Source organism: Coffea arabica, chromosome 1c (assembly GCF_036785885.1).
Source record: "Coffea arabica cultivar ET-39 chromosome 1c, Coffea Arabica ET-39 HiFi, whole genome shotgun sequence".
NCBI lineage: Eukaryota > Viridiplantae > Streptophyta > Magnoliopsida > Gentianales > Rubiaceae > Coffea > Coffea arabica.
This window is the reverse complement of record NC_092310.1, coordinates 51701665-51720339: the sequence shown is the minus strand read 5'-3', so window position 1 is coordinate 51720339 and position 18675 is coordinate 51701665. Positions and strand designations below refer to the sequence as shown.

The window sequence follows — 18675 nt, the reverse complement described above, 5'->3', positions numbered from 1 at the left end:
CAATCCAAACACACTACTGGCGTCAACTACTTGGTCCACTAATATTGCTGCTGCAATTTTTTTTTTTGTCGACAGAATGGGTGTCCGGGTCAAGTCCGTAAAGACGGCCCGACTAATATCACTTCGGCCCGGCCCAGCACCCCAACCAAACCTAGCACGTTAGATGCATGGAGAAGCCGATGTTGCTGCGGAGGTTCGACCCCAGGACCTGACGGTCCGAGAAACAGGGATTTCAAGAAAGTGCAGTAAACTTTTTTCATTCTTATTATGATACTATTATTATAGTTCTTAAGCCCCAAAAAAAAAAAAATGTAGTAACATTTGATTCGTGTAGTCATTATATATATTATTAAAATGCATGCATATACATTTATAATATTTTTTTAATTTAATTTCACCCTACTCATTTTTCAAAATCAGCTCTTGTAATTCCACTTTCACCTGCAGTTCACGGGCTTCCCATAGAAAAATCCATCCTAATTTAAACTGTGCAGTTTTTTGCGGGGAGACCGTCCATCTCTCCATCTGGTAGGTCAAGACTTGTATAGGATTTAGGCTGCTAATTGATGGGTCAACAAAAAAAACAAAAAAAAAGAAGAAAGAATCTTTACCCCTGAATTTTAAACAAACAAAACATTAAATTATTGTAGACATGACCTCGTGGAAATCTGCTCTTATATAAAAATGTTTTGAAATTAACCAAGCAGACAAAAGAAGATTTGGCATTCCAAGGAATACAAAATTAGTATCAGTTAATAAGGGTTAATTTGGTTTCTTTCTCATGTTTGGTGTCCTTCGATTTGGCAGCATTATTTACAAAGGAGTCAGAGTGACTAAACAATTGACCAAAAGAGGAATGGAACATTTGCAATGTTGACTTGACTTGACTTGACTTTTTTTACGTTTTATTTCAATTAATTACTACAGAGTGATCAGTGGCCACAATAAATTACTCTCTCCGTCCCACTTTGACAGTCATATTTTTTTTTTCGTCTGTCCCAACTTATAATCCACTTTTCAATTCTTCAAAATGTAATTATATTTTAATTTTTCTAAAATATTTTTATTTAATGTAAGTTATTATTACTATAAATCTACTCCATTTAATGAGAGTTGATTCTTTTTTTACCATCAATTCAAGTTCTCGTAAATTTATACTCTATTTAATGTGAGGGTATTTTAGAAAAATAGTAATCTAAATTTATTTTTTTAATAAAATTAATTACTTTTTCTTATATTGCGTGAAAAAATACTAAAGGAAAGCAAGTAGAAAGTAGCGACATCAACACGAAAGTCATTTCATCACTGAAACCAAATGCAAACAAACATAATAAAACGCCAAAAAAAAAAGCATAGTAAAAGCCAAGCAGATCCCCCCTGGAATCAGCCAAAATAGATCTCTCCCAAAAAGCCAAGGCAACAGCAATGAGGCCGAGCGTTATAAAGAACAACAGGGGAGGGGAAGGGAAGGGAAGGGAAGATCAGAGTTTTTATTAGGGGATAATTGCAGAAACCTCCCCTGACTTTTATAGTAATAGCATTGACCTCCCCTATCAATTTTAAAATAGCACTGACCTCCCCTATCAAAAGTTGGAGGTAATTTAATAAGCAAAAATGGATCAATTTACTAAAGTACCCCTGACATGATTTAATTTTACCAAATGAATGTGATGAGTACTTCTATCAAACCCAACAAAACATTTGTTAATAAAAATTACACTAAATTAACTATTTCTACATAGTTTAACTAATTAATTAAATAACTAATAATCTAATTAATTAATAACTAATTATCTAATTAACTATTAACTAATTATCTAATTGTTAAAAGTTATTAACTAATCAAACTATTTCTACATAATTAAACAAATTAACTATTAACTAATTATCTAATTAACTATTAACTAATTAACTAATTACCTAATTAATTAATTAACTAATTAACTAATTTCTGTTTATCTAATTAACTAATCTCTATTTATCAAATTAACTAAAGCTGTTGTCTGTCCGAAACTAATAAACTATTTGCATGTTAAACTAATTAACTAATTAGCTGCTTAACTAATTAACTACCTAATTATCTAATTAACTAATTAACTAATTTTTGTTTATCTAATTAACTAATTATCTAATTAACTAAAATTGTTATCTATCCGAAACTAACAAACTATTTGCATGTTAAACTAATTAACTAATTAACTGCTTAGCTAATTAACTAATTAACTAAAGCTGTTGTCTATCCTAAACTAACAAACTTAGCATGTTAAACTAATTAACAAATTAATTGCTTAACTAATTAACTAACTAATTATCCAATTAATTAATTAACTAATTTTTGTTTATCTAATTATCTAATTAACTAAATTTGTTGTCTATCCGAAACTAACAAACTATTTGCATGTTAAACTAATTAACTAATTAACTGCTTAACTAATTAACTAATTAACTAAAGCTGTTGTCTGTCCGAAACTAACAAACTATTTGCATGTTAAACTAATTAACTACTTAACTAATTAACTAACTAATTATCTAATTAATTAATTAACTACTTAACTAACTAATTATCTAATTAACTAATTAACTAATTTTTGTTTATCTAATTAACTAATTAACTAAAGCTGTTGTCTATCCGAAACTAACAAACTATTTGCATGTTAAACTAATTAACTAATTAATTGCTTAACTAATTAACTAACCAATTATCTAATTAATTAATTAACTAATTAACTAATTTGTATTTATCTAATTAACTAAAGTTATTGTCTGTTCGAAACTAACAAACTATTTGCATGTTAAACTAATTAACTAATTAACTGCTTAACTAATTAATTAATTAATTAGCTAACTAATTAACAAACTATTTGCATGTTAAACTATATGCAGTACGCATTACCTATTTAAAGTATCGGTTCTTTATAGGTATTTTACTTTCAAACATTTAATTTATGATAAAAATATCAATGTTTGTAAGTAAAATTCAAAAAGTGTTACAAAAAATATCAATATTCTTACTTTCAAACATTTAATTTATGGCCCTATACCCCTCCCGTTTTGTAAGAATATTATTGTAACACTTTTTGAATTTTACTTACAAACATTGACGTTTTTATCATAAATAAAATGTTTGAAAGTAAAATACCCATAAAGAGCCGATACTTTAAATAGCTAAGGCGTACTGCATATAGTTTAACATGCAAATAGTCTGTTAATTAGTTAGTTAGTTAATTAGTTAATTAGTTTAACATGCAAATAGTTTGTTAGTTTCAGACAGACAATAACTTTAGTTAATTAGTTAATTAGATAAATAGAAATTAATTAATTAGTTAATTAATTAATTAGATAATTAGTTAATAATTAATCAAATAATTAGTTAATAGTTAATTAGTTTAACAATTAACTAATTAGATAATTAGTTAAGTAATTGTCAAGCAAATAATAATTGTCAAGCAAGAAGAGGGCAAAATTGGAAGAAATTTCTTATCTCACTTCTACAAAAGCTGTCAGGGAGGTTTCTGCAACGAATTGTTACTGTTCAGGGGAGGTGAATGCAATTTCAAAACCTAGAGGGGAGGTCAGTGCAAATATCAGAAATCTCAGGGGAGGTTTCTGCAATTATCCCTTTTTATTAGAGTAGAAAGCAGAGTGAAAAAGATGGAGGTGAGGTGGGACGGTCACGGAGGGAGGTTGGGTTGGTTGTGTTGGGGACCCTAGGGCTTTTGGGGTAGCTTTCCAGGGAGGCTACTGCCGTATCTCATCCGTCACTTTCAAGACTAGTCTGTTTCTCTCGAATCCATCTCTCTCTCACCATCCCTCATCCCTTTCTCCTTCTTCTCTCTCTCTCTCTGTGGCCCTCTGCTCTGTTGTTTCAGTTGCCATAACTCCACTCCCTCACTCTATCAGAATCAGAAACAGCAGTAAGAAGAAGGTAAGGTAGTCCAGTGAGTCAGTAGTAGCGAATTCCATTTCTCAGCCATAAATTCATTTCTTTGTCCCTACGCTGCTACACTGGAATATATACACCACACCGGTACATGTATATCCTCTCTTTACACATTATTACTCTGTCTCTTACTGCATTAATTCTCCACCCTTCCTTCCCTCGCCATTCCTCCTCTTCCACTCTGGCTTTCCTGCCGGCCCTCTCTCTGTCTCCGTTTTCTCTCTCACACACTCGCACAGTTGGAGCATCAAAGCAGGAGCACTCTATTACTACTATGTAGTATTATGTATGTGCATATGAATATGTGTTTATAATCATTACATGCATATGATTTCATTAACCACGCGCATCTCACCCCTTTTTCCTTTTTTTCCCCTCTCTCTCTCTCTCGTGAAATGAAATTAATGTCTTCAGGCCCTCTCCTCCCGTAGCATAAAATAAATAATTATAGCCTAGGATAATTATAGGTTCATCGTATCGAGACGAAAAAAAGGAAAATTAATCTAGTACTACTACAACGTTTTTTTTTTTTTTTTTTTGTTTTTAATATTCTCTCTCAGTTGTGAGATCTACAACTATTTTTGTTTGCACTCTAAGCTAGTTGAGTTGCTATTTTGAAAGAAAATGCAATAGCTAAAAGCCCAAAAAAAAAAAAAAAAAGAAAGAAAGAAGAAGGAGATAAGAGGAAGGACGTTGAGAGATGAATGAGGAGCGATCATTGAGGTCATGAGCTAGGGTTTTGAGAGATGGAGGGGAGAGCCTTTATGAAGAAGCACTATAGCAATAATAACAATAGTAGCAGCAGCAGCTGTAGCAGTAGCAGGCAAGTGAACAACGGTTCCAGTGCCAGTCCTGAGAGAGCTAAGGTCTGGACGGAGAAGTCTCCCAAGTACCATTATCATCAACCCCGTCACCATAATCGCAATCAGAAACAGCACCAGCAAAACGGTAGTAACAATAACACTAGTAAAGGTGATTCAAGAGTGGCGGTGGTTTATTATCTATGTAGAAACCGCCAGCTGGAGCATCCTCATTTTATCGAAGTCCCCCTCTCTTCACCTGATGGCCTCTACCTTCGAGGTATCTTTTCTTCCTTGTGCTTTTCAAACGCGTTTGAGGAGTTCATAATCCAATTTGTTTGCTTAGTTCATAATCCAATCTTGTACTAGAAAAATTGCATGGTCGAGAACACGCGTTTGAGAAGTATAATCGCTGTTGCTTTTACAATTAAAGCAAGTTGGGTGAAATCACGAGTCATAAGCTTCAGAGGACATTCCATCAGCCTTGCTCGTTTACGAATTGCATGATATGGTGAAATGAGAGGCATCGACAGACCAAAAAAATTTAACAATACAAGACTAACAAAAATGGATTTATGCAGTTGACAAATTATTGGATAATAAGAAATTTTTATGTTTACTGATAATATGCATGCGAGTATGTATGTTTGTTTGTTTCTTTATCAGTTAGAGATTGGATTCTTGTATGAAGTTCTGATTTTTTTTTTTCCTTTTACCCTGCTGAGTAGATGTAGTTGAGAGGCTAAATGTTTTACGAGGCCGAGGCATGGCTTCGATGTATTCTTGGTCTTGCAAGAGGTCAGAACTTTTTCCAACTCTCCTCAATTTATTATAATTGAAGATTTCCTTTCTGTTTTTCTTGTTTTTGGATTTTGGATTGGTTTGTAAAATGCAGGAGCTACAAGAATGGCTTTGTGTGGCATGATCTCTGTGAAGATGACTTAATTCTTCCAGCACATGGTAACGAGTATGTTCTCAAAGGCTCGGAGCTCTTTGAAGATTCTAATTCAGGTACATCAAAATTGTGCCAGTGGTTGCAGGGCGGGTCAGTTAGGAGCCAAAGTCATTTGGACCCTCCTTGATATTCATGTTTTTTACTTTTAGGACAACGTTACTCTAGGTTAAAATGTAACTAATGGTTGGTTCTTCAAATTGTGGCAGTCTCTGTTCTTTTGAATCATCTTTTTTGGATTTTGCTCAATTTTGCTCATCACCTTTTCCCTTTTCACGAGTCTGTTTACATGCTTTCTGTTTTCAGGTCGGTTTACCCCTGCTGGAAACGTTAGATTGCAACTTCCAAAAGCACTACCAGAGCCGCCATCTTCTAGAAGCCAAGATGATTCTTCATCCTCTTCTAGCATGAATGAGAGAACTACAAAACATTCTCAAGATGATGAGTTGTCTCCTCCAGTTCAGCGTCCAGGTTCATCGGCTGTATCCCCAGAGTCTAGTGTTGGGAAGAATTCCTCCTGGAATGGTTCTCTCAGCTTGGCAGAATACAAAGTTTACAAGAGTGATGGTCTAGCTGATGCCTCCACTCAGACTGATGAGAATGGCAACCGAGTTAATAAAACTCGAGAGACTTGTACACGAGGCGTTTCAACTGATGATGGGACATCAGAACCTGAAAGTGGTGCCACTCAACCACGGGATTCACAAGTAAAAGAAACCTCAGAGATCTGCAGGGACAGAGATTATGTTTCACCTCCTCCATCTTCATCAAGTGCATCATCTTCTGGTGCTAGGACTGATACCTTGGAATCCCTCATCAGAGCTGATGCAAGAAAATTCAACAGCTTTAGGATTCTTGAAGAGGAGGAGTTCCGAATGCCATCCAGTACAAAATTTAAGGCTTCAAATATGCTTATGCAACTGATCTCGTGCGGGTCAATTTCAGTAAAAGATCACAGCTTTGGCCTTATCCCAGCTTACAAGCCAAGGCTTACTGGCTCCAAGTTTCCTTCTCCTTTCTTCTCGTCATCCTTCATGTTGGGAGAGCTTGATTGCCTTACAGAGAATCCAAGGTTCATTGGTCTGAGGCTGGAAGATAAGGAATACTTCAGCGGCAGCTTGATTGAGACTAATGCTCGGAAGGAAGGAGTAGCTACCTTAAAACGATCTTCTTCATATAATGCTGACAGGTCAGGCCAATCTCTGTTGTAGGTATTGCTGCATTGGTTATTTCTTTGCCTTGCATCAAAAATGGTAAGATGAAATAAAGAGTGGAACCATGTTATCTACCTAAGCCTGTTACATGCACCGATGCTTAAGCTGTAGTTTTCTGAAATCATGTAATGATAGTGATTTGACTGAAACAATGAATTATCCTTCAATTTCTCTCAAGTACTGCACAATGGAGTAGCATAATTCAATGTCTGTGTTTATTTTGTTGATTCTTATGCTTAATTGTTTCTTCTCCTTCAAAGATTAGGTAATACTGCTTATCAAAAGGAAAACAGAAAAAATATAGCAAGTGGTAAAATTTTATTGTGGTTGCCTTGTGTTGCTTTGCACTTTTTACGTATGTTGAGAAAGAGTACTGGAAACTGCAGGAGCAATAAACAATTTGATTTAGAGGAGGACAAAGAAGAGACAAGTACGACGCAATCAAAGTGCATCCCACGATCAATCAAGGCTTCTTTGTCTAAGCAACCAAGAAGTGAATCAATGAGATCTCCTCTTTCAGATGGACCTAGGATCTCATCTGATGGAGTGGAGAGTTCACGAAGTATTTCGTCTAATGTATCAAATGGAGGAAGTAAGAGACACACAGAACCTTCTTCTGGGAATAACCAATCAAGACGAACAGATTCCTTCAGAGGCGAGAAGGAAAATGTAATCAAAATTGAAGAAAGTTAAGTTTTGATTTTGAGTTTCTCAGAATAGGCACTCTAGTTTAAAACACAATTTTTGTTGCTTGTCATTGCTGCCCCCTGCCCGCCCTTCTCCTTTTCTTTATCTGTTTGTGCGTGTGTTCATCTGAATTGATGGGCTTTACTAAAATGTTTCAACAGGCTTGCTTCAGGAGCTCGGGTTATAATACAATCAGAGGCACCTCCAGATGGTCAAAGTGACTTGTAACCATTATCTTGAAGGTTGAGAAATTCAGAGTTATAGTCACCTATGTAGATTTTTACGTCTTTTGCTCTTGCAAGTGAATAGCATGTTCTGAAAATCTGCACTTCAGAAAGTGCAGAGCAATCAGGTCACTAGCTGTCCAGAAAATTTTGATGTAAAGTTAGCTGTAGACTTGGGGAATTCTCAAGTTCTATGGGTCGGGGAGAGCTTTCAGGTACAATGCTGTATGAGAAGGTAGTGTTTCACGGAGAATTCGGTTTAAATTGTTGCAGCTTCTGCTTTTGTAATGTGTATATGTGTTGCTTTTATTTTGCGCTGGGAGCAAAGATTCTTCTTCTGTAGGTCATCTAGCTCGTCTTAGTTAAAGAGTTCACTTCATTTAATGCTATTGTCGGTGAAATTACCAATGTTCCATTTAACTCATGCTAGTTAATTTAGGTCTAAAATGGGTAAGCTAAGCATTAATCTCCAATTCTCCAAAATTTTTTAAAAAAAAACAATAAAGATTTCAGGAGCGTTTTTGTTGGGAGGCAGAATGCATTCAAATTTGAAACCAATGCATTAATGCAGAACATTCTTCAAGGAGCATGGGATTCCTGCAAATTGGAAACTTTCTAGTATTTGGCTAAGTTACCTTTTTATTTTCTCCTTTCCAAGGTCAATGCTGCCTTTACGTCTAAAGATTGATGCCTCGAGGCCTTAAATAGTGTAAAAGGTGATATTAACAATTGAATGCTACAGGAAAATGTTGGCGGATAGCATTCCCTCCCATGTTCTCAGCTCTTCCCCAATGGAATTGCAGTCAACCCGAATTCTTAAGATTTTCATAAACAAATAGCAATACGCGGATTATGTCATGATTAAAGGCTCGTAATCAGTGTTTTACTTTTCCAACAGAATTGAATTCAATTTATAAAAGCAATTAGGGTGCTCGAAACATGGGATAAAAAAAATATATATCTGGTTTTGTATAAATGCCAAAAGATTTCTTCTCTAAGTTGATTGGATTCTGCAATGTCTTGATCGAGGATTTCTTGAAATAATTGAATGGTGCTAGAAAGAGCAAAACAATGTGTAGATTCAGTTCAAATGCAAGCATTTTCTTTAATCCTTGAAACAAGTAGCAAAATTGCAATTCAGCAGAAAACAAAGAGAATTGTCAAATTGCAATTGCTTAATAACCAACAAGTCATTTGACAAACAATAATAATAATAATAACCAAGAAGTTAATGTAATTCAAGACCTCTTCATTGGTTGTAGTGGTAATTGAGGCTATTAGTGGTTAATAACTTGGTTAACCACTAATAAGCTCTATAAATCCAATAGGATTTGCAGAAACCGAACGGGGTGTGTAATGCAACAGCGGCCAATGCAGCAACATCAATCGTTTTTTTTTTTTCAAGAAAGAGGAATTTCATTGAATAGGAGACCACTCTTTCAAATTAAAGCAGCCTGCACAAAGGCACTTTATTTACATGTGCAAACAACCAACCAAATTGAAGTGGAATATCCCGAAAAGGGAGATTGGGCTCTGGGGCATTCAATGGGCCGTTTTACTTGCATTGCCTTTTCCTCTGGAATCGCATTCTACTGAATTTCTTTTGCTTTGTCCTACTTTTTGGTACTAAAAGCGAAGAAAACTTCAGAATTTAGCACTTTCTAAGTTGTTTGCATAAGCATGGCAGGCTGTCACTTATTTTGAATCTTGTGTGCTGACTACTTATAGTTACTGTCAATTAATACACTATGTTCTAGACCAATCTCAAAGCAATGCTGATTTTTGGGGTCATTTTATTTTTATCCCTTTTTCAGTTTTTGTCTTTTTTTTTTTTTTTGAGGAAAATTTTGGGATCTTGATGTGCTGCCAAAAAATAGTTATGACATAGGGAAGACTAAGCACAAGGTACTTCTCGTAATCCATCCCAATGAATTGGGGCGTTAGGGTCATTTGGGCTCCTGAAGCTCTGGGCACAAGGCCTAGTCAGCTGAGCTAGTTTGCTTTTGCGGTTTTGCCAATGGGTTTCTCTCGGAAAGCCAGTCGATTGCATTGTTGTTTTAGATTGAAATTAATAAGATTGATAAGGCTCTGGCTCTCCCCGCTTTGTAAGAATCTTTCCTAGTTTCAAGCCAAGTGAGAAAAGAAATGATAAATTAACTTTCAAAGAAATGGCATCCAGGAATTGAAACATCAGCTGGTTAGCTAGGTTCTCTGCCCAGCTACCCCTTACAAGACTGACAAACTTCTTGAACCAATTAATCAATTATTCTTTTAGAACATGCATAAGTTCTAGCTTAGATACATTATTTCCTTGATCCCCCAAAAGTTCTTTACGATACTACTACTTTGTTAGGCGTATCTATGGATGGAGCCACCGGTATCATCTAAAAGCTGCCTTGTCTAAACCAGAAGTGTCATCTGACTGCCTCGGCAATTCTATGGCCAGAGGATGATGAGCACGAAGATGCAGGGCCTCCTTGGATCTGTCTAGTGTTATAAGACTTGCATCTTAAGCATCTGTGTGCCAAAATGTGAAAATGCACTTCAGCAATTGCACCACAGTCATTGCAGAGGATCCACACCTACAATACACATATTTCCCAGAATATGAATACTAGGATTCAGTTTCCAATAGTATTAAATTTAACTTCTTGCATGTTATCTTTATCTAGGAAACAAAGAGCCTTACCATCTTGTCCTTATACATCTCAGGCATTTGAGTTGCATCAACCTGAGATCACAAATTTAGTAGAAAGTTTTAGTGTAATCAACCTTGTATTACCAACAAGTATTTATTGGGAAAATGGGTGAGAAAGAAGGAACATGGAGACATACTTCTTGGTCGATCATTCTCCACAAGTTTGACAGGTCACAGATGGATTTTGAGCACACGGGACATGAGTACCTAGAGGAACATGAAGTAAATGAATCCGGTTACCTTAAGAGTTGCAATTATTAGCAGAAATACAGAAGTAAAAGTCTCAATGTTTGGTGAGCAGAGGATTGGTGTGGTTACAAATTTCTTACCGGCTGTGATGCTCCATCTTTTGCACGCAGTCCAAATGTATCGTGTGCCCGCACGGTAAAACAGTTATATCTTTTGTTGTATCAAATAAATACTGCAAATTGCAATCAAACGTTGAGTAACTAAACAAAGAACATTGGAGGTTTTGAAAATCATCTTTGAGAGTTTCGTTCTTCCGAAGTCGTAATAGTATACCTCAAGACAGACTGGACAGTTGTGGTGCATTGCCCTTTCAACACAATTATGTGCATCCATAATCAATTTTGAGTAGCAACATCCTGGACATAAATTGTACAAAATGTCAAAAGTTGTACAACGAAAAGGACAAAATGGAAACTTAGCTAACAACGGGAACATGAAAACTAGTAATTGTCATACCACACTTGTTACAATGAAAGAAGTTTTCTTTGCCTCCAGTTCTGTGAAGAAAATTATTTGGCAATGAATTAGGGGATATTCAACTAGAGAGTATAAGATTATACTGAACATAGTATATATGTAGCATAAATAGGAAAAAGAAACATGTACTGGTCACACGAGTGTACCTGCATATCCCACATTCATGACAGTGGTATTGTTTCTTGGAGACCTATATGTATCCAGGAAAATGTCAATGAAACAACAATAATGCGAATTGGAAAAGATTGTACAAATCAAACGAGAGGAACATTACGAAACTTACATCATCATCAAAGAATTTGCACTTCTGACAAAAGTATTTGCCCATGCAAACCCCACAACTTTGGCATTTTTGTTGAACCTAATAAGTGGATGCCACAAACAGTCAATAAGTGCCTCAAATATGCTACAACCAATACTAAATATTGTATTTAAGTTCCACATGGTAGAAGGCTTTCTAATACTCACATTTTGTTCTGTGCCACACAGGGAACATATAACCTGCAACTCACATAAAGAGAGACATTAGGGGAAAAGAAAAAAAAGGGAAAATGCAAGCAAGAAATTTCCCCAGAAATCAACAGGAGGACATTACAAGCAAGTTCAATGAATATAGATATTGAATACAACTCCTATGTAAAGTATAACAGAGAAGCTTGATATGTTTGAACAGAAGGAACTCACAGTTTTAACTTCATGCCGAGGAAGGTCATGCCTATGAAGGGGATCAACCTCCAGAGAGTTCTGCTCCCAATTACAGTTGTATCAAAACAAAAGACAAAGTATCAATCAGCTTGGGAAACCATCAGATATTGTAATTCGTGGGCATAAAAAAGAAACAGTAATAGAGAACAGGGTCACACCATACCTTAGCTTCGTTATGACAATGCCTGCAATTAAAGATCTCATTGCAACATGGGGCTCTAATCTTGCATCTCCTACTGTAATGTTTGCACCTAAAACAAATCCCCATACAACAGATTACGCAAGCAAATATGCTGAAAAGTTACAAAGAGTGGCAAGAAGAAAAGGGCTTAAATGAAATCCGATCAAGAAAGAGAGGAAATTGAGAATTACCCGTGATCTCCAGAACCAAGATCCCTCAAATTCTCATCTTTCCCAGCAAATTCAGGCCCCGGTAAAATTGATAGAGACAGAACTTCACTCCCCATTGTCAAGAATTCTTCTTTGGCCTGCACAACCGAATCCAGTGTAATACAGTCGAAAAAAAAGAGGATAAGATGATACAAATTACCACGGTATTATCCATTACTATTAGGCATTTATCAACCTTTCTTCACTTTACCTTACAAACTGTCGAATCAGTGGCGACTTTGCGGGTTGGGTTTTGCGCTTCAAAAGTTGAAATAGAAAGATGGGGTGAGCAGTGGTGATTAATTAGTAAGTTCGTTAGAGGGATGGTGCTTGGACGAATGGCGGGCAGGAAAGGTATTTATAATCATGGGGGCGGGAAAACGACGGCTCTGGCTACCCTTTTCGGATGACACCATTTCGATAAGGCCCACGTTGTTTTCGGTTTCTTTTCCCCCTCCTTTATCGGTGGATGTAAGAATCTAAACCGACGAAACTGCTACCGGACAACCGTAAATGGATAACTCGTTGGATGCAGAAGAATTTCCGACATCCCACCGGCCACCACCATTCAGTATCCAGAGCGCGTGGAGCGTAGTAAATTCTAGCACTTTAAGAATCTCAATCCCCTTCTCTTTTTTCCTCTCTTTTCTCGAAAATAACTCGTACTAGCATGGAGTGCGTCTGTGATATTTTATGGATGACGTATAAAAGTTCAACCTTTATCCAATTTCACTCGTGTAATCCACTTATGTTTAATTTTGCCTCTTTTTTTTCGCACATATATTATTTTCATTTTCATTTTGTAATCGTGACTTCTTAAAATTGCCTATCTTTGCAATATACTTGAATTAAAACCAAAAATAATTTTATATGCTGTTGACATTGCACTTGACCTGATCAAATTTTATAAATTTGATCACAACCTGAGTTTCAATGATTTTTTAGCTTAAAATTACTATGTTATCCATATATATTTATTTTTTATGTACGAAAAAGGTTGGATTCTATTATTTTTAGTGATAAAATGAATATAGATTGAGTCAGAAAAAATCGATATGGTTCGGGTTAGATCTTATTCTTTTAAGGACAAAAATGAGTATGAATTAGGTAATTTGATTTACTATGTGTGGAATCTAATATTTTTGGTAATAAAAAAATGATCATTTGTGGTCATATCATATGATGGATTTAATTCAGGATAAAATTTAGTTGAAAACTTAGATTGAATCCAAATTTTACTGATTTTATTTTATAAGAAATATAAAATTATCACTTTAAAAGTGAAGAACAAAAAAAATTATTTATAAAATATAAGAGATATTTAGAACGATTTTTCCATCGGTAATTGTCAAAAACGATTTTCTTTTCTAGATTCAGATAAGGAACTTCTTTCACTGTAAAGGAACAAGGTAGGACCATAGAGTTTTCCTATCCTATTTTCATAATCGATATTTTGTTCTCTGCTGTGATACAATTCACCGAGTTTATCCCACGCGCCACTGTGTTTGGCTATAAAATGACGGTTTTAGCCTATCATGTTTCAAGATTTGCAACTGACCACCCTCGAAATGGATAGGCATCCATTTGATGAGTCAGCAGGTCCCACCCCACGTCATTTTTAGCTTTTTTTTTTTTTCTCTGGTGGGTAACAAGTGAAAGATAATCTTCGTCAGCTCCATTGCTTTCCAACTCATTGCACGAATTTTCCACTTTCCATGGTGAAGGAAGAATCTGGATAATGGAAAATTCAAAATCTCTTGATCAAGTGTATCAAATTTGACTGTCGACAGGTTACATCGGAGGCAAAACAACCTCATCAATAGTGATAAATTGAGACCATAACATATACATACTACGGTACCGGCTTTTACTAGACTCTGAGATGCAATAGTACGTTAATGGTGTAAAAGAATTGCGCTAGACTCTGTTTAATAATTCAATTTATCACTTAAATTTAATAAATTTAGATTTTAACATTTTCAGATGTATTTGATAACAAAAAATTAAATATTTGAATTAATTTAGTGACACTAAATTTTCTATCCAAAAAAATAAGTAATAAATTATTTACTTATAACTTAACATGAAATATATTCAAATATATTATATTTTAATATTTAACAATTAAATAAGTTACTAAATTCATATTTCAATTTTCAGAATTCAATTTTCATCAATCCAAGCTACACACATACCTCTTTTTTTTTTTTTTTTGTTTAAATGCTCAAATTATGTGGTGGGATCTTTTTCTTCACTACAAAAGTTAGAAGTGGGAAAAAAACAAGAACAGCAAAACAAAAGCTGGATTAGCATACAAATTATGTCTGTTTGGATTGTGAATTATTTGTCAAATTATATCTGCTTACATCATCATTACAATTTCTAATGCACCTTTTTATCTTTCCAATTACCTTTTTATCTCACATACATCACATCACAAAAAATGCTACAGTAAAAATATCTCAAATAATTCACAATCCAAACAAATCCTCAGACGAGAGGTCATGACTCATGAGAGGCGGCGTAAATCATTTGGATCAGGACCACAAGTGGCTTTACTTTACAGGTGGATTATGGCGCGGCCTACTTCCACAGCTGCATATATTTGTGCTGTGTCCACTGTTGCTTCCAGATATGGATGGATGGATGGATAAGCTATGCCAGTTTGCGTGGAAATCTTGCTGTTCATATCCCTGAAACATGCGTAGATGGGCTGATAAGCAGGTGACAAATAGCCAACAAAATTCTGATAGGTAGGTAGCTATTTTCATACTTGTTCGGGCATCTATCTACCACTTGGTACAAAATTATACGGGAGAATGTTCGGATGTAAATGTTGATTATCTGCTAGCCAACAGCTGCGAAATTTGCAATTCCTGTATAGCTATAAAACTCTCTTTTTAGATTGGAAAAGCGATACTTTATCTTTTTATAGCTCATTTAGGTAAGAAGTTAATTGCTTTAAAGTTCCTAAAAAATAATAGAGCTTCACTTATCACTAAGGTTTAGTCAAACATTTATTATTGTCCAAATATGAAACGAGGGAAGGGCTTATTTTCTTGGAACAAGAGAATTCCACTCTGAAGAGTTTAATTGGGACTTAATCAATTTCAATATCCGAATTGACACTTTGGTCTATTTTGAAGGGCCAAATTGAAATTCATCTTAAAACCATTGTCTTTTAAGTGAACATTATAGATACTAAAATATCTGAGAACATAAGATGATTTACAGTTAATTGCTTTAAAGTTCCTAAAAAGTAATAGGGTTTCACTTATCACTGAAGTTTAGTCATACATTATTGTTCAAAAATGAGATGAGGGGAGGGATTATTCTTGGAAAAAAAATTTGCATTCTGAAAGGTTTAATTGGGACTCAATCAATTTCAATGGCTGAGTTCACATTTTGGTCTACTTTGAAGGGCCAAATTGAAATTCACCTTAGAAACAATGCCATTTATATTGATTATGGATTTTTATCACTTTACCCCTTTAAATTATATCACTGCTATCAGTTTATCCCTTAACATTATCTTTTAGTCACTTTACTCCCACAAGTAATTCAACTCAATATGTTAAGAAATTTTGGACAAAAATATCCTTTTATTTTGTGGCATTACTAATTGTTATTATCACTTTATTCGTTTAGATTATAGTGATACAATCACTTTAATTCCTAATATTATTTTCTAGGCATTTTACCTCATCGTTAATCTAACTAGTATGGTCAAAAAATTTTAAATATATTTACCCTTTTTATATATAATTAAAAATAAAAAAGTTGGAATGGTTATTCTTCCTTTTTTTTCACTTTAAGAGATCGAAAAAAATAAAAATAAAAGGGTTTTCTCAAATTTTTGTTTGTCACATTTATTAATACTAGGAAAAGAAAAGGAGATAGGAAAGAAGGAGACCAAAAAATAGATTTTGCCAAAAAAAAAAAGAATAGTCTAACATTATCGTATTATTCTAAAATTGTCGAGATTAGAATTGGAATTTGGCGGTAAATAAAAAAGTGAAATAATTTTCAAATAATAAAAGTATTTAATTCTTTTTTATTTGTATTTTTTTTAAAAAAATTGATCTCTCTCCCTCTCTCCCTCTCCCTCCCCCTCCCCCTCTCCACATTTCTATTTTTTTCAATATTAATTAGATTACCAAGAAGAAAGAAATTAATATTTTGACTTTTTTTTCTTGATACTATAAAAGAGGAGAGTCACTTTAAATTTTTTATTAATTTTTTATTCAAAGAGGAGGGTATTTTCTTCTAAAATTTTTTAAATTGCTAAATTGATTTAATGATAGGATAAATTACCTAAAAAATACCTCTATAGGGTAAATTGATAATGAGACTATATTTTATGGGGGTAAAGTGATAATAATTTTAAGTGTTAAACATGTCTTTTCACTTTAATTAACAAACTCCGTTAAGTTTGACCATTAGTGTTGGGGGTAAAGTGACTAAAAGATATCATTAAGGGGAAAATTAATAGTAGCACCAAACGTTAAGGGGGTAATGTGATAATATGATTGATTTATTATTATTATTATTACTATTATTTTGTATGTGGGAGGTCTTGTTCAAGACTTCCTATTTACAATTTCTTTTTTTTTTTTTACTGTCCAACTCAATCCTTTTTCTTAAAACGAGTGTCATTTAAGTAAACATAAATATTAAAATACCTAAAAAAAAATAAGATGATTTAAAAATTTAATTTCCTGCAGAACCAACAACCCTTATAAAATATCCTTTCATATTGATTTATTCTCTTAAGCATTCTGAAGACGCCATTAGCTTCATTACTTCTCTGTAATATAAGTTTTCAACGATTAGCTTAGTTTAGTATCATTAATTATGAGCCATCTCGACGTGCACAAGCTCAGCCCGTGGAAGCACAAGATTTAGCAATGTCTAGCATGACTAATTACTTAAAAATCTTGGTTTCGAACGTGCTATGTTTGACCCATGGATGTGTTGCCCACAATCACCTTGTGCTGGCCATTGGATAAGATGATGACGGTAATATGTTATTTTTTATACGTGAATCTTATTTCCTAGAAAGCTTATTGAAGTGAAATTACGTATTAAGCTTGCAGTAGAATATTGTAGTTAGGTGAAATTCGAAATATACAATTCATTCATGAGAGCAGAAAGAGAAGGATTACTTGTCTGTGATATATATATATATGGTTCTTGGAGAGTCTAAACTAGCCTAAAATCCATTGGTACCCCCACAATATATATATATATATATATATCATTTCTAATCTGATCTCTGTGGTCATCTGGTGGCTCTGAATAAGGGATTACTTCTATTTTAACCAAAAAACAAATTAATTAGTTGTTAATGGTACCCAAACTTGATTTGTGTCACTTAATTATCTAGACTACTAATTTGTATCTCATTGATCCTGTAACTAGAGTGTTGATGAACGATTGAGGAACATTTTATCTGGCCACAAGGAGCTAAACGAGGAAAACATTCACAGTACTCCTAAATTGCTTATGAATCGCGATCACTGTATCTAGTTGTCGCACTCGCATGCATGAGACAGAAGGGATTGCTTGATTTCCAGAATTCCCATACCATATATTTAGTTTAAAGATAGACTGGAAGCCCCTAAATAATCTTTTGAAAAGATGAACTACTTGTGGAATTTTATTGAGCTTTCTAAGGTTGACTTAATTTATCATTTGAATCATTCCTGATATCAACTAGCATGATAATAATTGGGCTTAATATGAGACAGCTTCAAAACTTGCTGTTTCTAGTTGATGCTACAACTTAAAACATCTCGAATGACATATTCCAACAGCGTAAACGTTCAAACGAGTTAATCGTCAGTAATTCAAAATGAAAACTTGCTGCAGATATCTTAAATAGCATAAGATGCTGTCCTTAGAGGGCTCTAGTTGCATACTCTAATATGAAAAAGGACTTCATCTCATGCTTTAGGGAGGTGACTGTATATATATCTTGTGTATCGCTAATGTAATCAAGCTGCTAGCTTGATGGCTAGTTTAATAGATAAAGTTATTTTTGAGTTAAACCTCCCCTTGATCTTCTTACCATTGTAGAGGAAGATGAGAGGGCGAAGCTGTCGGTAAAGAGTGTAAAAACTCATCCATACATTATTGTTTCCAGAAAAAGGAAAAACTGCGTTATGAAATTTCTGCAAGAAATATGTGGGATGGCACAGCATTTTCTGCTTTTTAACATTATGAACCCCAGTTATAAGCTTTATTATATGAATGCTTGTTTGGTTTAAGAAAGTAGATAGTTATTTGAGAATCAATTGCTCCTTATTAAAGGGAGTAAGGTAATGTAGTTACGTGCAA

The 18675-nt window shown here is 34.4% G+C and overlaps 2 protein-coding genes across 3 annotated transcripts; one reads left to right on the top strand and one right to left on the bottom strand.

The window, feature by feature from the left end:
- Nucleotides 1-3625: 3625 nt before the first annotated feature.
- Nucleotides 3626-8129, top strand: LOC113727254 (protein SOSEKI 3-like). Of its 2 annotated transcripts, none has more exons than XM_072076537.1 (7): nucleotides 3626-3925; nucleotides 4355-5020; nucleotides 5469-5538; nucleotides 5636-5751; nucleotides 5999-6881; nucleotides 7293-7595; nucleotides 7755-8129. In XM_072076537.1, exons 2-7 carry the CDS (start codon nucleotides 4687-4689, stop codon nucleotides 7819-7821), a joined length of 1773 nt encoding a protein of 590 aa, XP_071932638.1. In that variant the 5' UTR covers nucleotides 3626-3925; nucleotides 4355-4686; the 3' UTR covers nucleotides 7822-8129. The 2 variants fall into 2 exon arrangements, with proteins under 2 accessions (XP_071932638.1, XP_071932634.1); XM_072076533.1 differs by having other exon boundaries at nucleotides 3626-4226.
- A 1822-nt stretch (nucleotides 8130-9951) lies between these two features.
- LOC113727264 (E3 ubiquitin-protein ligase RZFP34-like) lies at nucleotides 9952-12974 on the bottom strand. The gene is made up of 13 exons (XM_072076522.1): nucleotides 12548-12974; nucleotides 12319-12434; nucleotides 12110-12197; nucleotides 11926-11985; nucleotides 11710-11742; nucleotides 11525-11602; nucleotides 11388-11431; nucleotides 11221-11261; nucleotides 11038-11120; nucleotides 10845-10936; nucleotides 10653-10722; nucleotides 10507-10548; nucleotides 9952-10399 (listed from the first exon to the last, which is right to left on the bottom strand). The coding sequence occupies exons 2-13, from the start codon at nucleotides 12411-12413 to the stop codon at nucleotides 10232-10234; spliced, it is 894 nt and encodes a 297-aa protein (XP_071932623.1). The 5' UTR covers nucleotides 12414-12434; nucleotides 12548-12974; the 3' UTR covers nucleotides 9952-10231.
- Between the last annotated feature and the right edge of the window lie 5701 nt (nucleotides 12975-18675).

Bases quoted from the DNA above. Each gene is read 5' to 3' on its own strand.
- LOC113727254 (XM_072076537.1), top strand. From the start codon at position 4,687: ATGGAGGGGAGAGCCTTTATGAAGAAGCACTATAGCAATAATAACAAT. The intron at 5,021-5,468 runs GTATCTTTTCTT...CCTGCTGAGTAG, and splicing joins TGATGGCCTCTACCTTCGAG to ATGTAGTTGAGAGGCTAAAT. The intron at 5,752-5,998 runs GTACATCAAAAT...TTCTGTTTTCAG, and splicing joins CTTTGAAGATTCTAATTCAG to GTCGGTTTACCCCTGCTGGA.
- LOC113727264 (XM_072076522.1), bottom strand. From the start codon at position 12,413: ATGGGGAGTGAAGTTCTGTCTCTATCAATTTTACCGGGGCCTGAATTT. The intron at 11,432-11,524 runs GTAAGTTTCGTA...GGATACATATAG, and splicing joins GCAAATTCTTTGATGATGAT to GTCTCCAAGAAACAATACCA. The intron at 10,549-10,652 runs GTATGTCTCCAT...TTGTGATCTCAG, and splicing joins GGAGAATGATCGACCAAGAA to GTTGATGCAACTCAAATGCC.